This window comes from Theobroma cacao, chromosome 1 (genome assembly GCF_000208745.1).
Source record: "Theobroma cacao cultivar B97-61/B2 chromosome 1, Criollo_cocoa_genome_V2, whole genome shotgun sequence".
Classification (NCBI taxonomy): domain Eukaryota; kingdom Viridiplantae; phylum Streptophyta; class Magnoliopsida; order Malvales; family Malvaceae; genus Theobroma; species Theobroma cacao.
Window position 1 is genome coordinate 23,513,149 of NC_030850.1, and position 17,021 is coordinate 23,530,169.

The 17,021-nt window shown below is 34.3% G+C and overlaps 1 protein-coding gene across 1 annotated transcript; it reads right to left on the reverse strand.

The window, feature by feature from the left end:
* LOC18612964 (ervatamin-B) lies at positions 14,630-16,568 on the reverse strand. Its single transcript, XM_018116394.1, has 2 exons — positions 16,067-16,568; positions 14,630-15,509 (listed from the first exon to the last, which is right to left on the reverse strand). Exons 1-2 carry the CDS (start codon positions 16,494-16,496, stop codon positions 14,917-14,919), a joined length of 1,023 nt encoding a protein of 340 aa, XP_017971883.1. The 5' UTR covers positions 16,497-16,568; the 3' UTR covers positions 14,630-14,916.

A 17,021-nucleotide genomic window follows, 5' to 3' on the forward strand; every position in this document is an offset into this window, starting at 1 on the left:
GGATATGTTGAGGGCTTGTGTCATGGATTTTCTTGGAAGTTGGGATAGACACTTGCCGTTAGTGGAATTTGCTTACAACAATAACTTCCAGTCTAGCATTAGTATGGCACTGTACGAAGCTTTATATGGAAGGAAATGTCGTACTCCACTTTGTTGGGATGAAGTGGGTGAAAGAAAGTTAGTTAGTGTGGAATTGATCGATCTAACTAATGACAAGATCAAGGTTATACGAGAAAGGTTGAAGGTACCCCAAGATAGGCAAAAGAGTTATGCAGATAAACGGAGAAAAGACTTGGAGTTTGAGATCGATGATAGAGTTTTTCTTAAGGTTTCTCCATGGAAAGGTGTGATTCGATTTGGAAAGTGGGGAAAGCTTAACCCAACGTATATTGGACCATTCTAAATCATTGAAAGAATTGGACCAGCAGCTTATCGGTTAAAACTACCTCCAGAGTTAGATCGAATCCACAACGTTTTTCATGTCTCCATGCTTCAGAAATATGTACCAGATCCCTCTCACATCCTTAAAGCACCTCCGATCGAGTTGCATGACGATTTGAAGTTCGAGGTGCAACCTGTGAGTATCTTGGATCGAAAGGATCGAGTATTGAGGAACAAGAGTATGTCAATGGTCAAAGTGTTGTGGAAAAGCGCTCGAATGGAGGAAATGACATGGGAAGTAGAGCATCAGATGAAGAACCAATACCCGCATCTATTTGTCAAATCTGGTAAGTGAAATTTTGAGGTCAAAATTTTATTTTAAGGGGGGTAGAATTGTAAAACCCGACCTTATAAACACATGTCATGACATACATGCACTGAGTAGCATGTTATTATGCTAGCAAAGTCCTAAGAATAGACGAAACTCGGTATTGTACCTAACGGTACACTTGAGTTGATTTAACCTCGAACTAGTTCAAATAGGAATCGTAGGATGAAATTTAATATTTTACAGTCCAGGAATGACAAAAAATTATTGTTAAGAGTTCGAGGGTTCATTTGGAAAAAAATTAGAAATTTTGATGTTTAGGGGTAAAATCGTCATCTTGCCACCTAAAATAATAATTTGATCATGGAGTGAAATTTTTGACCAAGATTAACTATTTGGAGTATAATTTAATGATAGGAAGTGAAAATTTTCAATTTTGGCAATTTTCGAAACATAGGGGCAAAACGATAATTTTGTCGTCTCAAGGTAAAAACCGTAATTTTCACCACCCAAAACTTGTCAAAATTATAGGATTTATTTATTTTTGGTATGAATAACTATGGTATTTCAAGTGGTGAAAAATAGAAGTTGAATGGATGAAATTTTAAAAACGGGCCAATGGGAAAGTGACACATGGCACTTTTTAATGATTTAATATTATTTTAATGAAAAGTCTACCCATTTAAACCCCATATTAAGTGATGGCCAACCATAAGGAGAGAACAAGAGGGAAAATAGAGAGGAAAGGAAGAAAAGAGAAAAACCAAAGGAAAACTAGAAAATTCAAAGGGGAAATCGCATTTTTCGACCGTTTACCCGTCTAACGGTAAGATTTTTGACTTTAGCTTGATTTCTACCTTTCTTATGCCTTTGTTTCCATTTAGCATGCTTGAGGAGAGAGATCAAAAAGTGATATCAAGGGCTGGACGAAATTCAAGGGGGAGGAATTTGAAATTTTTATGTTTTGATTTTTAGTTAAATTGATAGTTTTAGTTAGTTAAATGTGTATAGAAATCAAATTGGGCAAGAAAGCATGAAATTTTCACAATACCCACCCTTGGCTGAATGTTCAATGATGTACAATGATGATGAACTGATTTTTATTCTAAGAGAAATGAAGAGAAAATGATGAAAAATGTTAAATGTGATAGAAAAACAAAGTAGAATATTTACCAAATTAATGTCCCATTTTTGGCCGAATTTTCCAAGGAGGAAAGTGAGCTGATTTTGGTGATTTTAGTGAGTTATTGGCTGATATTTAATGGTTAGAAATGTTGGAGAGAAAATGGGACAATTTAGAGCTAAAATGGAGTGCGTTAGTAATTTATCGGATAAAGTGCCAAAAATAGGTTAATACCGCGTTTAAGCTGTTTTAGGCTATTGCATTTCATACCATGCATTAGTATAGGATTTAAGTCAATTATATAGTGATTTAGCATCAATGTGGTGAATTGTGTAATTTTTGCAATGTGTCTAGGAGGAGAGCCTTCTGGTAAAGGCAAGGAAGTCGTACCCAACGAACAGTGATCGGGGTACCTAGAAAGCATTTAATTTGTACAAACGGTGAGTAAATCTATTATTATTGTAAATTATCTAGAGTTTATTTTTAAATGCTCTTCATGGATTTTATGAAACGAAAATGAGATTAAAATAGGATTTTTGATGTTTTAGAAATAAATGTGACAAATAAAAATATATTGTGTTGATTATGAAATTGAGTAATTGGAGGCTGCCAATTATTTTGAAAAATATATTTTCCTATGAATGGCTTATGATATATGAGTATATGTGGCTATATTTTATAATTGCATTGGGAATTTATGTAAGTTGTCTTTTACTATACAGGCTTGGTAAATAAATAAAAGTCACATTATACTGTCGAAATTTTATTAAAATTGGTGGGTTTAGTCACTGCAGTGACGGGTTTCCGTGGACTGCCTATTAGAAGGGCATGGTAAACCCGATTATATAGTTACTCTGGTAGTAGAGGCGAGGAGGGTAACTCCCGGGGTAGTATTAGAGCTCACTTCATGTCGAACCCCTACGCGAATGCATAACTCGACCAACGCCAAGGAATGACTTATTTTAAAAATAAAAATATGTTTCACATGTAAATATCTTAACAACCTTGACGGACTCGGTTAGATGCCTCAGTCAAAGTATCCCCGAGGATTAGTTTTGGCTTAAGCCTTGTTTTTAATAAAAATCAGAAGCCTTAATAACTGTTTTGGTAAATTATAAATATTTTATGGTTTAAGAAATAAATTGAAAACCTTATGAAATGGTTTGTAATTTGTTGTTTAAACTTGCCTCTATGTTACTCGCCTTTAGATATTTATGATAATGTCTGTTTACTCATTAGAATTGCAAAATCTCACCGACCTCCTTTCCAAAAATTTCAGGTCTGTGGTAGCTTGTAAATACCCAATTTTGTCGAGGATTCCAGTTGACCCCTCTATCTCACAGACAGTAGGTTACTATCACTAACGTTTGGTGTATTTAGGGGCCACTTGTCATTATAATTATTATTGTACATTATAACTTTGTAAATTATTATATGTATGAATTTATTTTACTTCCACTTTACAAAGGATTATTACACATGTTTCTATAAATATTGCTTTAAACAAAAATGCTATATTTTAATCAATATTTTGAATAGTAATATTTGTCTATAAATCTTTTTAAAATAATTTTATCTTTTGATTTACTTGAGCCGGAAACGACTAGTAATTGTTTAAAACGGAATGTTTAAAAATGATTGCTCACAAAAAAGGCAAGAAACTGATATGTAAGCCTTGCGGGGTTCCAATTGGCATTACGGGCAATGAGTGTTAATCGGGACGTTGCGGTGATTGTCATGGGACCGAGGGAGGTTTCGGGTCTTGACAGAAAGCCCCTAAGAATAGACAAAACCCAATATTGTACTTAACAGTACACTTGAGTTGATTTAACCTCGAACTAGTTCAAATAGGAATCATAGGATGAAATTTAATATTTTACAGTCTAGGAATGACTAAAAATGATTGTTCGGAGTTCGAGGGTTCATTTGGGGAAAATTTGAAAATTTTGATGTTCAAGGGTAAAATCGTCATTTTGCCACCTAAGATAATAAATTGATCTTGGAGTGAAATTTTTGACAAAGATTAACTATTTGGAGTATAAATTAATGATAGGAAGTCAAAAATTTCAATTCTGGCAATTTTCAAAACATAGGGGCAAAATGATAATTTTGTCACCCCAAGGTAAAACCGTAATTTTCACCACCCAAAACTTGTCAAAATCATAAGATTTATTTATTTTTGGTATAAATAACTATGGTATTTTAAGTGGTGAAAAAAATTGAAGTTTAAAGGATGAAATTTTAAAAACGGGCCAATGGAAAAGTGATACATGGCACTTTTTAATGATTTAATATTATTTTAAAGGAAAATCAGCCCATTTAAACCCCACATCAGGTGATGGTCGGCCATAAGGAGAAAATAAAAGAGAAAATAGAGAGGAAAGGAAGAAAATAGAAAAACCAAAGGAAAACTAAAAAATTCAAAGGGGAATTCGAACTTTTCGTCCGTTTACGCGTCTAACGGTAAGATTTTTTGACTTTAGCTTCATTTCTACCTTTCCTATGCTTTTGTTTCCATTTAGCATGCTTGAGGAGAGAGATCAAAAAGTGATACCAAGGGCTGGCCGAATTTCAAGGGGAAGGATTTTGAAATTTTTATATTTTGATTCTTAGTTAAATTGGTAGTTTTAGTTAGTTAAATGTGTATAAAAATCAAATAGGGCAAGAAAGCATGAAATTCTCACAATACCCACCCTTGGCCGAATATTCAGTGATGTACAATGATGATGAACTGATTTTTATTCTAAGAGAAATGAAGAGAAAATGATGAAAAATGGTTAAATGTGATAGAAAAACAAAGTGGAAAATTAACCGAGTTAATGTCCCATTTTTGACCGAATTTTCCAAGGAGGAAAGTGAGCTGATTTTGGTGATTTTAGAGGGTTATTGGCTGATATTTAATGGTTAGAAATGTTGGAGAGAAAATGGGACAATTTAGAGCTAAAATGGAGCGCGTTAGCAATTTATCGGGTAAAGTGCCAAAAATAAGTTAATACCGCATTTAAGCCGTTTTAGGCTATTGCATTTCATACCATGCATTAGTATAGGATTTAAGTCAATTATATAGTGATTTAGCATTAATGTGGTGAATTGTGTAATTTTTGCAATGTGTGTAGGAGGAGAGCCTTCCGGTAAAGGCAAGGAAGTCGTACCCGACGAACAGTGATCGGGGCACCTAGAAAGCATTTAATTTGTACAAACTGTGAGTAAACCTATTATTATTGTAAATTATCTAGAGTTTATTTTTAAATGCTCTTTATATATTTTATGAAATGAAAATGAGATTAAAATGGGACTTTTCATGTTTTAGAAATAAATGTGACAAATAAATATATTGTGTTGATTATCTGAAATAAGAAACTTTTGATCATGAAATTGAGTAATTGGAGGCTGCCAATTGTCTTGAAAAATATATTTTCCTATTAATGGCTCATGATATATGAGTATATGTGGCTATATTTCTAATTGCATTGGGAATTTATGTAAGCTGTCTTTTACTATGCATGCTGGATAAATAAATAAAAGCCACGTTATACTGTCGAAATTTTATTAAAATTGGTGGGTTTAGTCACTGCAGTGACGAGTTTTCGTGGACTGCCTATTAAAGGGGTACGGTAAACCCGGTTGCATAGTTACTCCGGTTGTAGAGGTGAGGAAGGTAACTCCCGAGGTAGTGTTAGAGCTCACTTCACGTCAAACCCCCACGCGAATGTGTAACTCGGCCAACTCCAAGGAACGGCTTGTTTCCAAAACTAACATGTGTTTAACATGTAAATATCTTAACAACCTTGGCGGACTCGGTTAGATGCCTCGGCCAAGGTATCCTCGAGGATTAGTTTTTGGCTTCAGCCCTGTTTCTAATAAAAGTCATAAGCCTTAACAACTGTTTTGGTAAATTATAAATATTTTATGGTTTAAGAAATAAATTGAAAACCTTATGAAATGGTTTGTGATTTGTTGTTTAAACTTGCCTCCATTTTACTCGCCTTTAGATATTTATAATAATGTCTGTTTACTCATTGGGATTGCAAAATCTCACTAACCTCCTTTCCAAATATTTCAGGCCTGTGATAGCTTGTAGATACCCGATTTTGTCGAGGATTCCAGTTAACCCCTCTATCTCACAGACAGTAGATTACTATCACCAATACTTGGTGTATTTATGGGCCACTTGTCATTGTAATTATTATTGTACATTATAACTTTGTAATTATTGTATGTATGAATTTATTTTACTTCCACATTACAAAAGATTACTTACACGTGATTCTATAAATATTGTTTTATATAAAAATACTATATTTTAATCAATATTTTGAATAGTAATTGTTTAAAACGGAATGTTTAACAACGATTGCTCACAGGAAAGGCAAGAAACTGATACGTAAGCCTTACAGGGTTTCGATTGGCATTCCGGGTAATGAGTGTCAATCGAGACGTTGCGACGGTTGTCATGGGCCCTAGGGAGGTTTCGGGTCGTGACACTTTTCGTCAATGGTCTTCTGTCCCTGCTCACCTTGTGGTCTTTGTCTACTCTTCCCGCTGTTGCCTGGGTCCTTTAAAGGCACTGCTTTCTTTACAATTATCCTCTTTCCATCAAGCCACTGGTGGTTCCCTCAGTGCAGCACCTTCTTCATTTCCTGTTTCTGCCGGTAATGAACAAACGCGAAGTTAGTCCTTCTGTTTCTATCTTGACTAACCTTCCTCAGAACGTGAACGTCAACAACCCTACCATACTCTTCAAAAGCGACCTTACTCAAGTTATCAACGTAATCCGAAAATAAACTCTCAAGCCACCACCTCTCTCCCATTTCCGCTACAATATGCTTAGAGATTAATGTTAAGATTTAAACTAACGAACTTATCAATTGAGTTAAGTCTCCTCATCAATAGACTTGCTCTTTATCCTTATCTATTATTAATGGCATTAGCTAGTTCACCCACTTATGTCTCAAGATTTTGGATTGATTCTGCTTGACTTTAAATGATGGTATCAGTCTTTGTCATGAATAGAATGAACATATCGTCTATTGAAGACTTTTTCTCTAGTATAGGAGCTTTAACTTGTGACTAAAAACCATTATGGAAAATAAGCTGTGATGAATATATAGGACCATGATCATTACTCCATGAAAAAGTTTCGTGATTCCACCTTGAGTTGTAAATGTTGGAGTATGACTTATTTTGCTGCCCATCGAAGCTTCCATCAAATTGCATTGATTCATAATAGGCTGGATAACAATCACTTGAATGCCTATCTCCACAAAGCTCACGTGTCACAAAAAGACTTTGAAAAGCATTAACACCCCAAATGTTAATTTTTTAAGACAAAGCATCTACTTGGGTGGCTAAATCACTGAGTGCATCCAATGCATAATCACTAGCAACCCTCCAAGGCAAAAATTGTTCAGATGACCATTGATAGTTCATCACGTCAATCAAAAGTATATGAAAATAAAAAGAAAGTTTGAGGTAAGATTAGGAATGCTTGGTATTAATACTAATAAGAAAGAATTAAAAATCAATTCCCTGGCAACAGTACCAAAAACTTGTTGTTCAATTTTTTACCCACGCAAGTGTACATATCAAAAAGATAATATAATGATGAGTAAAGTATCGTTCCCACAAAGAATTGTTTTAATTCCTATTGTTAAGTACTAAAATTGACACATCTTAATCTTATCTAAACAATTAAAATTATAATTAAAACTAATAAACTAATAAACTAAAAATAAACTAATCTAAAATCTATTAGCAAATTTACTTTATTAAATTCAAGTGACTACCAAACCTAAGATTATGATGTTCCTTAATACTTCATCTGATTATTGTCTCTCTCTCTCTTAACTTAGTTTAATGGATTAAGTTACTAACCTAGAGTCTTAAATTATTTACAAGCCTCTGTTAAGTTTCTCATAAAAATACCTCTCTCAATTAATTTACTATATGTCTATGTAAATTACATTGAAAAAAGATTCATTAATTTCGTGCTCTAATTTTAGTTATGTATGGCTTATAAGTGTATGTCTACCTTATATGAAAAGCAAATCACCTAATTAACTAAGTGTTTTCGATCATACGCTATTCTATTCAAGGTTTATCTAAATCTCCTTCGTTAAGGTTTAACCTAGGTTTCCAATTCAATCTAATTGGTGATCACGCAATTAGAAGCATTAAGAACAGAATAAAATAAGCAGCATAAATCCATCAAATATAAGTAAAAGAGAGATAAATAATTCAGACTACATATTGAATTCAATCATAATCTTAGATAAAAAATTTAATTCCTCATCAAGTCACACATCATCCTTAAATAAAATTTAAACAATAAAAACAAAGCCAAGAAAATAAGAGAATAAAAAAAGATAGAAAAACTCAAGAATTGTATTCTTGATCTCCAAATCTCCTTGAATCCTTCAAATTCTTCTTAGCATCAATGACTTTGTGGCTTGACTCTCAACTATCAATCTGGTGTTTCGTTTTTTTTCTCTCTCTTTTTTAAAAGTCTTTTGAAATGTTGTTTTTATAGGGCTTTAAAGATAAGCCAAGTTCGGTGAAGAAAGAAGTCAATTCCAATTAGGATTTCCTCATTAGACTACATGGGCTACAACTTTGCCCAATTAATTAACAAAAATTGTAATTGCTCTAGGACTACTGCAGTACATCAATTTCAACATGATTTTTGACCATCTTGAAAGTCGAACTAGACAAAGTGGTAAACCCAAAAGTTGTAGCTTTTTCTCTTATTTTTCCAATGGTTTAACAATAATCTCATTTTGAGTTCTGTAGAGAGAGTTATGTTCAAAATACCAAAACATGCGTTGTGTAAGTTTGCACCTTGAAATTGCTCTCTTTCTTTCATTAAAATTCTTTTTTCATCAAACACCTACAAAAGCATATATAAATCAGTAACAACCTATCTTAACCACATTAACACCAAATTAAGCATAAAATTAACTAAGATTAGATTGACTCACCTAAAATAAATAATTTAAAATAATTAAATAAAACCTATTAATTTTTATGTATTAATACAAGAACTAAGTTAAATTACTATCAAAATTAAGTCCAAATAACTCTATATGATAGAGTTATCACTTATACACATAAAATTCATAAACATAACATCAAACCTTGAACTTGTCTTCAAATTATGGGATTTATCACATATTTCCTCAAAGTTTTGCCTAAGTGTCAATATATATGCTCTCAAACACTTAGCGTACATAACATATCATCAAAGTCCTCAAAACTTCACATATTCATAAATCATCTTTAGTTTACATAAAAAATTGGGGATGTTACACATACCCCCTAATATTTCCCCACATAATATGTACTTAAATTGTCCTAAGAACACCTTGCCAACTTCAAACAAAAGAAGTGAAACAAAATAAGGCCTTCACCTTGACAATATACACTTTCAAACAAAAGGCCTTAAAAGAAAAAACTCCTCACATCCTTGTGTGCAAAAATCTGCTATCGTAAGATTCACCTATACAAAAAAAAGCTATCAAATGTGTTCCCATAAGCCCTAATAAATTTCCAAACTAGTATAAACTTTGCCTATGGAAAACTCACCTCACAGTAACCGTCAATTGTAGCTTACCTATCATAGGTCAGCCATATCGTTCATATACTTTCAAAATATCAATTTGTAGATACAACCCTCCCTTAGCTAAAGTGTCAGCTCTTTGATTTGCTTCCCTTATCACATGATTAATTTCTTATCCCATTGGTTTTTCTTTTAATCTCTCTATCTAGATCATCTGTTTTTGCATCCTCTAAGGAGTTGTATTTAGTTGTCGTATCCACTTAACAACATAGGCTAAGTCGCTTTTAGTCACTAATTTATGCTTGTTTCTCCACCTTGATGCCGTAAAGATTACAAATGCTTCCCTCACTGCTAATATTTTGGCTAAATTTGAATTAGCCAATCTAATAGATTTGGAGAATACAACATTAGCTTCTTCAGTGAATTCCTTATTATATTGCCAAGTTTTGTAGGCCTCGGACATCCTCTTGCTGCCTCATCAATGTTAAACTTCATTTGACCTTGTTGCAACATTTCCCATTTTATCCCCATTTTGCTTTGGCTTTCTTTTTGATCTATTTTGACTCAAGTAACTATTTGTACATGTCAAGGATAGATGGGAATTCCTTTGGCCATTTTGCCTTCATCCATACAGCCACCCTTAACCTTACTGAATCTAAGCATTCCTTACTATTCCATTTCTTGCCTTCAAACACCACTTCGTTTTTTCATTTCTAAATTGTCCATACTACCACTGAAAATGCCATTTTCCATATCCTTCTATCTTTCACACCCATTTAACATCCATTCTAAGCTTCAAAAAAAGGTCTGATAACGTTTGGTGAGCTCCATTGCACCCCTCATGCCTTACACCACCCTACTCAAATTTTCCATGGCTCTAAACACGCCACAAATAGATGCTGACTTGTTTCTCTTTCATGGTTACACAACACACATTGCTATGCATTATTCATAAGCATTCCCCTTTTGCTAACTTATCCTTAATTGCAATTTTACCGTGCAGGAGCTGTTAAACAAAAGTCTCCACTCTAAAGGGTGCTAAGTCTACCCATACTTGTTTCCAAATTCCATCCACAATTTTAGCTCAGATTAGTGCACACTTGCAAAATGATTTGGTAGTGTAAATTCTACTTGCTTCCCTTTCCCATACCAGCTCATCAGTAAACTTTTTACTAAGTTGAAATTCACAAAGGACTTCTCCCAATTGTTCCCATTGCTCAACGTCCCATCCAAACAGTTGTCTTCTCAAATGAATATCCCAGACCCAATTCTCACCTTCTTATTTTCCATCTTCAACTATCCTGTTAGATTTGTTTTGTGCCAATGCAAATATTCTTAAGAAAGTTAGAGACAAAATGACTCCTTCTATTCATTCCCCTTGCCAAAACTTCATGTTTTCATCATTTCCCACAGCAAAACCAAGGTTAGAGTCAACCTACAAGAAATACTTGTTAGTAAAAGTCAATGGACTAATGATTCGTTTCCAAAGTGTTGAAACTCTCATGTTTGCACTCACACTCGATAAGAGCATTGAAGGATCACTAACAATTTTCTCCACAAGGACTTTTCTCCATAAGTTATCTTTTTCCTTTCCATATCTCAAATCCACTTGTTTAGTAAAGCACAGTTTTTCACCTTTATGTCTGTGATCTTGATACCTCCACACTCCTTGTAATTACAAACTGTCCTATCTCACATAGTGGATCTTTCTTTTCAAATTAGCTCCCATTCATAAAAAGTTTTTTTGAATTCTTTCAAGCTTATTCTTCACTTGGATTGAAACTTGAAATAACAACATATTAAAAATCAGCAAGCTTGCCAATACTGATTTCAATAAAGTCACTTTTCCCCCTAGTGATAATGTTTTGGCCTTCTAGCTTGCCAATTTATTCCCTAATTTATCAAGCACCGGTTTCTAATATTTAATGGAGTTATAATTGAATCCCAGTGGCAGCCCCAAATACGTGGCAAGGATTTTTCCTACTTGACATGGAATCCTCTTTGTTCAATTCCCAACAACATTCTGCTCAACCCCTATTCCAATCAAGTGACTTTTATAGAAAATAATCTTTAGCCTAGATACACTTTGAAAGCATCTAAGGACTTTTTTCACCCTCATCATGTACTCTAGCTTTGGTTCACGAAAAATGATAGTATTATCAGCATATTATAAATGTGAAATTGAGACCTTGTCGTTCCCTACCATGACACTTTTATACATGCCTAATACTTCAGCTTTCCTAAGCATACCACTCAAAACCTCCCCCACCATATTGAACAAAAAAAGAGTTAACGGGCATCCTTGTCTTAAGCCCCTCTCCATTTTGAATCCATTCACCAAAATCAATAACTTTGTTGTAGTGATACACCTCTATATCCAATTTATCCATTTTTGTGCTAAACCCAATTTTTGTCATGCTGAACTCAAGAAATTTTCAAGTAACACAATCGTAGGCCTTCTTAAAGTCCACTTTAAACAACATCCCTCCCTCTTTGTTTTTTGCGCATCCAATCCACTATCTAAGAAATAGACTCGTAATTGTTATTCTTGGATAAGAGCCAAGAATAGCTATTAGGGGAGGATGGGTAATAAGGGAGAATTGGCTATTCCCTTAAATAACCATTCTTTGAATCAAATAGCTGAATCACTATTTAACATAAAATAAGGCGAATGTAATGATCATTCCCCTGTACTAAGAATGAAAATCTTCTTCCCTTATTTGGTGTCTCTATTAGTGCCTCTTTATTATAACGCCATATGTCTATTCTTTTGATTCTTAACTTTTTATTTGGATCTAGGCTTTACTGTCGTTAACTTTTAAATAGAAAATGTTTTCATTTTAACTTCTGGACTGACCTACGTCAACTACTTCTACTTCTACTTCTTCCATTTAGTGTTTTTTTCTTTCGTCCTTTAACTTTATATATATATTGTTAGTTTTTTTCTCTTTGTCTCGTTCTCCAACTCATACCTAGTACTCTTCTTGTAATTCTTAGTAAACTATAAATTATCAAAAATGAAAGAAAAAAAGTATAAACTTTGAGAGTGAAAGTATCTGTGTTCTTTGGACAAAAATATTTGTATTTTATTGTAAGTTTCCATTATTTCAACAAGGTTGTTTTGAACTTACTAAGGATGGATTGGATCTTGCTGGTGCTCTTGTGATCGGACGGACTGATTTTGGTTTGTGAATTTCTGTGGATTGATTGAAATGGTTTTGGTATTGAGGCTTGTGTTTGGAATTGTAGTCTAGGTGATCTTGTTTCTGCATGCTGCGGACATTTTCTATTTTCTAGGTCCTATATGGTGACTGACCTCTAAGGGAAATTCCAAGTTAAGGTATGTAAAGTCTTTTGTATAAAACCTCTAAACGTGGGTGAGTTTTTGCTCCCTGGTTGCGTCGGTCCGTTGCATTTTGTAATGTGGCTTTTAGACTAATATGCCCTGTCTGTTATGGGTAGAAGAGTATAAAAGTCATGGGTCTTATGTAAAGGCGGAGTTAGTCAACTTTTATTGAGAGGTCAAAGACGAAAGGTAATAATGCATAAAATATAAATAATTAAATATAATATACGAGATTAATAATTCTTCTTATATAATCAGTATTGTTTAAAGACTAAATCCTCAAAAATAATTTCCTTTCAATTAAATATAAAATATAAAGCACATAAAAAAATATCTTATATAATCAAGATTAATAAAAAATGATATATTGGTGAAATTTTAATCAACAATTAATAATGTAACGCTACAACTTATATTTAAGAATTACATAATAATTTTTTAATTTTAAAAGACAAAAGTCATTGGGAACACATAACAAATAAAAAGAACATGGCAAGTAAAAGACATAACTACATAACAAAAAAGAAAAAAAAAAGAATATAATTAATGGTTCATAGAAATTTGGAGAACAAAATTTGTAGAAACTTTGAACATATGACTAAATAGAATAGAATTAAAAAAAATTAATAATAATAATATAAATAAAAAAGATAGATAAAAAAAAGTTTACCTTTTTATAATTTTACAATGAAGGGACAAAAGAGAAGAGAGAGAGAAAAGAAGGAGATGGAAAGAGGCATGAAGAAACTTAAAAGAGTTGAGAAAAATTTAAGAACTCGGGTAAATGTTAAATGGATTTGTAGGATCATTTTATTATTTTTTATTTGTATTAACAATTTAATAAAAAATTGTTTTCAGAGCTCATTAAATATATATATATATATATATATATATATATAATATAGAAATTTTTAAAATTTTTGGGATGCTCCGCCCCTGGTCCTTTGGTGTGNATTAAATATATATATATATATATATATATATATATAATATAGAAATTTTTAAAATTTTTGGGATGCTCCGCCCCTGGTCCTTTGGTGTGAAACAAGTCACCTTTAGTAATGAAATTCATCTTGCTATTGGGTCTGCTGAGAAAAGCTTATTCCTGACTCGAGTCTTGAACAATTCAAGTTTGCTTCGTTCATGTCTGTAACTCTAAGCTGTGATCATCATGTTATTGATGCTAACACTGATGGTCATGAATGACTGAAAGCTTTCAAAGGCTACATTGAGAATCCATAATCAATGTTGCTCTAAATAAACTGGTGGTTCTTGTTTCTTTTTGTTTTACACACATTTCCTTGTTGTCATCAATTTGCATGAGGGCTTGAATGCGATCCCAACAGTTCATCTGAGTTCACTTACCTTCTGCATGTCTTCCTGAGCAATTTTCTTCGGCAATAACCCCTCCCATATAGGTCTCTATGAATGCTTTGAATGAGTTTTGGGATATGCTATTGCTATCTCATCACATTTCTAAAAGAAAAAGAAATCCATCTTTTAAAAAAACACAATAGTTGAGACTGATGATGAGACAAATTGGTGTTTTGAAAGAGGAAGAGCAAGTAAGAAACACTAAACTTTGGACACCAGAAGCCTCAAAGCCAAATTGAAAAGAAAATCATCCATTGAAATGTTTTTTTCACCATACAGGGGAAACACCGGAGAAGACCAAGGACAACCCAGTCTGATGGTAACGTGAAGGGTGGGTAATTCAGCACCAAATATAGAGAAAGCATCCCCGACCTCACCCCCCCGTTTCCTCTGTTGAAAAGTTAACGGCCATAGACTCAAACTCAAGGAAACCGCGTTTACAAATAAAAGATGCTTCGTGCTTGGCCTAATAATGAAAAGGGCACCAATAGAGGCATGAAATGGGGACACGAGATTTTTTGTTCCTCAACTAAACCATCCATTAATTTATATCAACGTCTTATTGTTTTCATTAATCGTATTACTTTCACTTAGTTTATCCCGTCCATTTGACTTGATTGGAACGCCTGTTGTGTGATGGTTGCACCAAATTGTTTTCCATAATTTGCTTCATTTAATTTTTAATCTTATTACTTTTACATCCCTGTCACAATTTTAACTTGAATTAGAACATGAATATACCATCCAGAGAGCTGTGAAGCAAACAGCCATCGTCCAACAACTCCTAGGCTAATTCCCTGAAAGCCTGTTCAACTCTTAACAGGGTAACTAGCCTCCATAGCAATCCCGCAAATGCCTCTCTTATCAGTGAAGTCACGTTGCATCCTTATATAGCCAGATTCACCCCAGCTGGTGCCCCACGAATTCTTCACCAGCCAGTACTTTCTTCCACCATCTTCTCCATAGCCAACTACTGTAACTCCATGGTTGAGTTGATTTCCACAAAATCCAGTGAAGATACCCTCAGAATACAGCTGAAATTCATACCCTCCAGCATCGATGGCAACAGATGCAGGTTGATGGGCAACTGCATCTTGTAGACTTCTCTCATTGTTCACAGGCACTGTTTTGTATCCACTTATTGCTACCGCACGATTTCTAGCTTTGATTTCGTCGCAGATGCCATCTTCTCCAATGTATGGATAATTTTCCTCAGTGGTGATTCCACCATTCTTTATTATGAACTCGTATGCTTTTTCCATGTATCCACCTTTGCAGCCTTGGTTTTCGTTGTTCACGTCACAATCAATAAGCTCTTGTTCTGAAAGAGATGTCAATTCTCCTGTTTTAATTTTACCGATCCCTTCTATGGCTGCCACTGCAGAGAATGCCCAACAGCTCCCTGCATCAAAAACGTAAGTGATGTTAAAACATGTCTGTTTGACCCTTGACATAAGGGCACACGTTAACTCAAATTTTAAAGAGAGCCATCCATTAACCCAGCGAAGAATTGCTACAAGTAATGCATATAGTGGTAAGGTTCAATGTAATGGCAATAGAATCTAATAATTCTACTCCTAAACGTAATTAAAACATTCAATGTTAGTCCTTTCATAAACGGATTGAATTCGGAAAGCTGCCGAGGCACTTAACAGTGCAAATGTGGTGTCTATATATGTCGCTGCCACCTGGCCTTCATATTTTTCTATACATTTTTTTTTTTAAAACAAGTCCAGCTGTTTTAATTTTCTTTTGTTCGTCGATCTCCTACTTTCACTATATGTTTCCCCTCGCTTTAACTCTGATTCAAGAGGATATACTTAGTGCAAGAAGCAAATGGTCGAATCATAGTCTGGAAACTATATATTAATGATATGATGTCTTGAATTAGGTAGAATTGACAAGAGGAATAAAAATTTAGTCTCTGTCTAATTATATTAATAGCATTTCAAGTCATACCACATTGGCCTTGGTCTTTGATTGGAGTTACAGCACCTTTCTCTCTCCAGTCTATGTAAGTTGACAAATTGTAATGTTTGTCATGCTGGAACTCGTCGCTCTCTCTTGGAGATCTTCTGCTCCAGGAACCCAGATAGGCAGATCTGAACTCAGCATTTGTCATGTCTGCAAATTTGTTGTCAGTCAGCTTGAATGATAGGTTTTGCGAATTGATAGAGTCAATGAATTCAGAATTGGATTTATAAATGCCAAAGCGCAATGTCATTTCCTCCTTATCCTTGTACTGTCGCCCATGCTGGACCAGCCATCTCTCATATCTTTCTTGTATGTTTTCTGGATCACAGTTTTCAGGCCTGTTGTTTCTGGACCATACTCCTGAGGACATCCATAAGGCGCAGACAAGTACAAGAGTGAAACCAGCATTCTCCATGTCAAAAGCTGGGATGCAGATATAGAGAAGGGCAATTTATCTTATCTTGTTCTTATAGATAAAAGGCTTGAGTGGCAGATTTTATACTTGTATTGGATACGTATTTTGGTTCATTTATTATGCGTTTATATATGCTTTTATTTCATGAATTTCAGTTACGTTTTGTGCACTTGTGAATTTCACTGCGGCAAGTCTCCTATGCTTTGAGAGAATAAAGCTATTTTTGTTGGATTGCATTGCTGGCTTGCTAAAGAAACCTTGGGCAAAGCCATTAGGATCATAGCAGGTTCACTGGGAATTCTTACTCCGAAGCAACACTGTTGCTGGGTGAGACAAAAGTGGAGGTGACGTCTACAATTTGTGCTCTGATTCCCCAGATTTTGCGCTACTGGTTGGATTGGTATTTGGTGGCTCGACAGTGTAGTCTTAGTTAGCCTAACGTTTGTGCAGCCGCAGCTGAAAGTACCAATTCAGCAAGCCAATATTCATCCTAAATTGATGAACCTACAAAAGCCCAAAACGGAA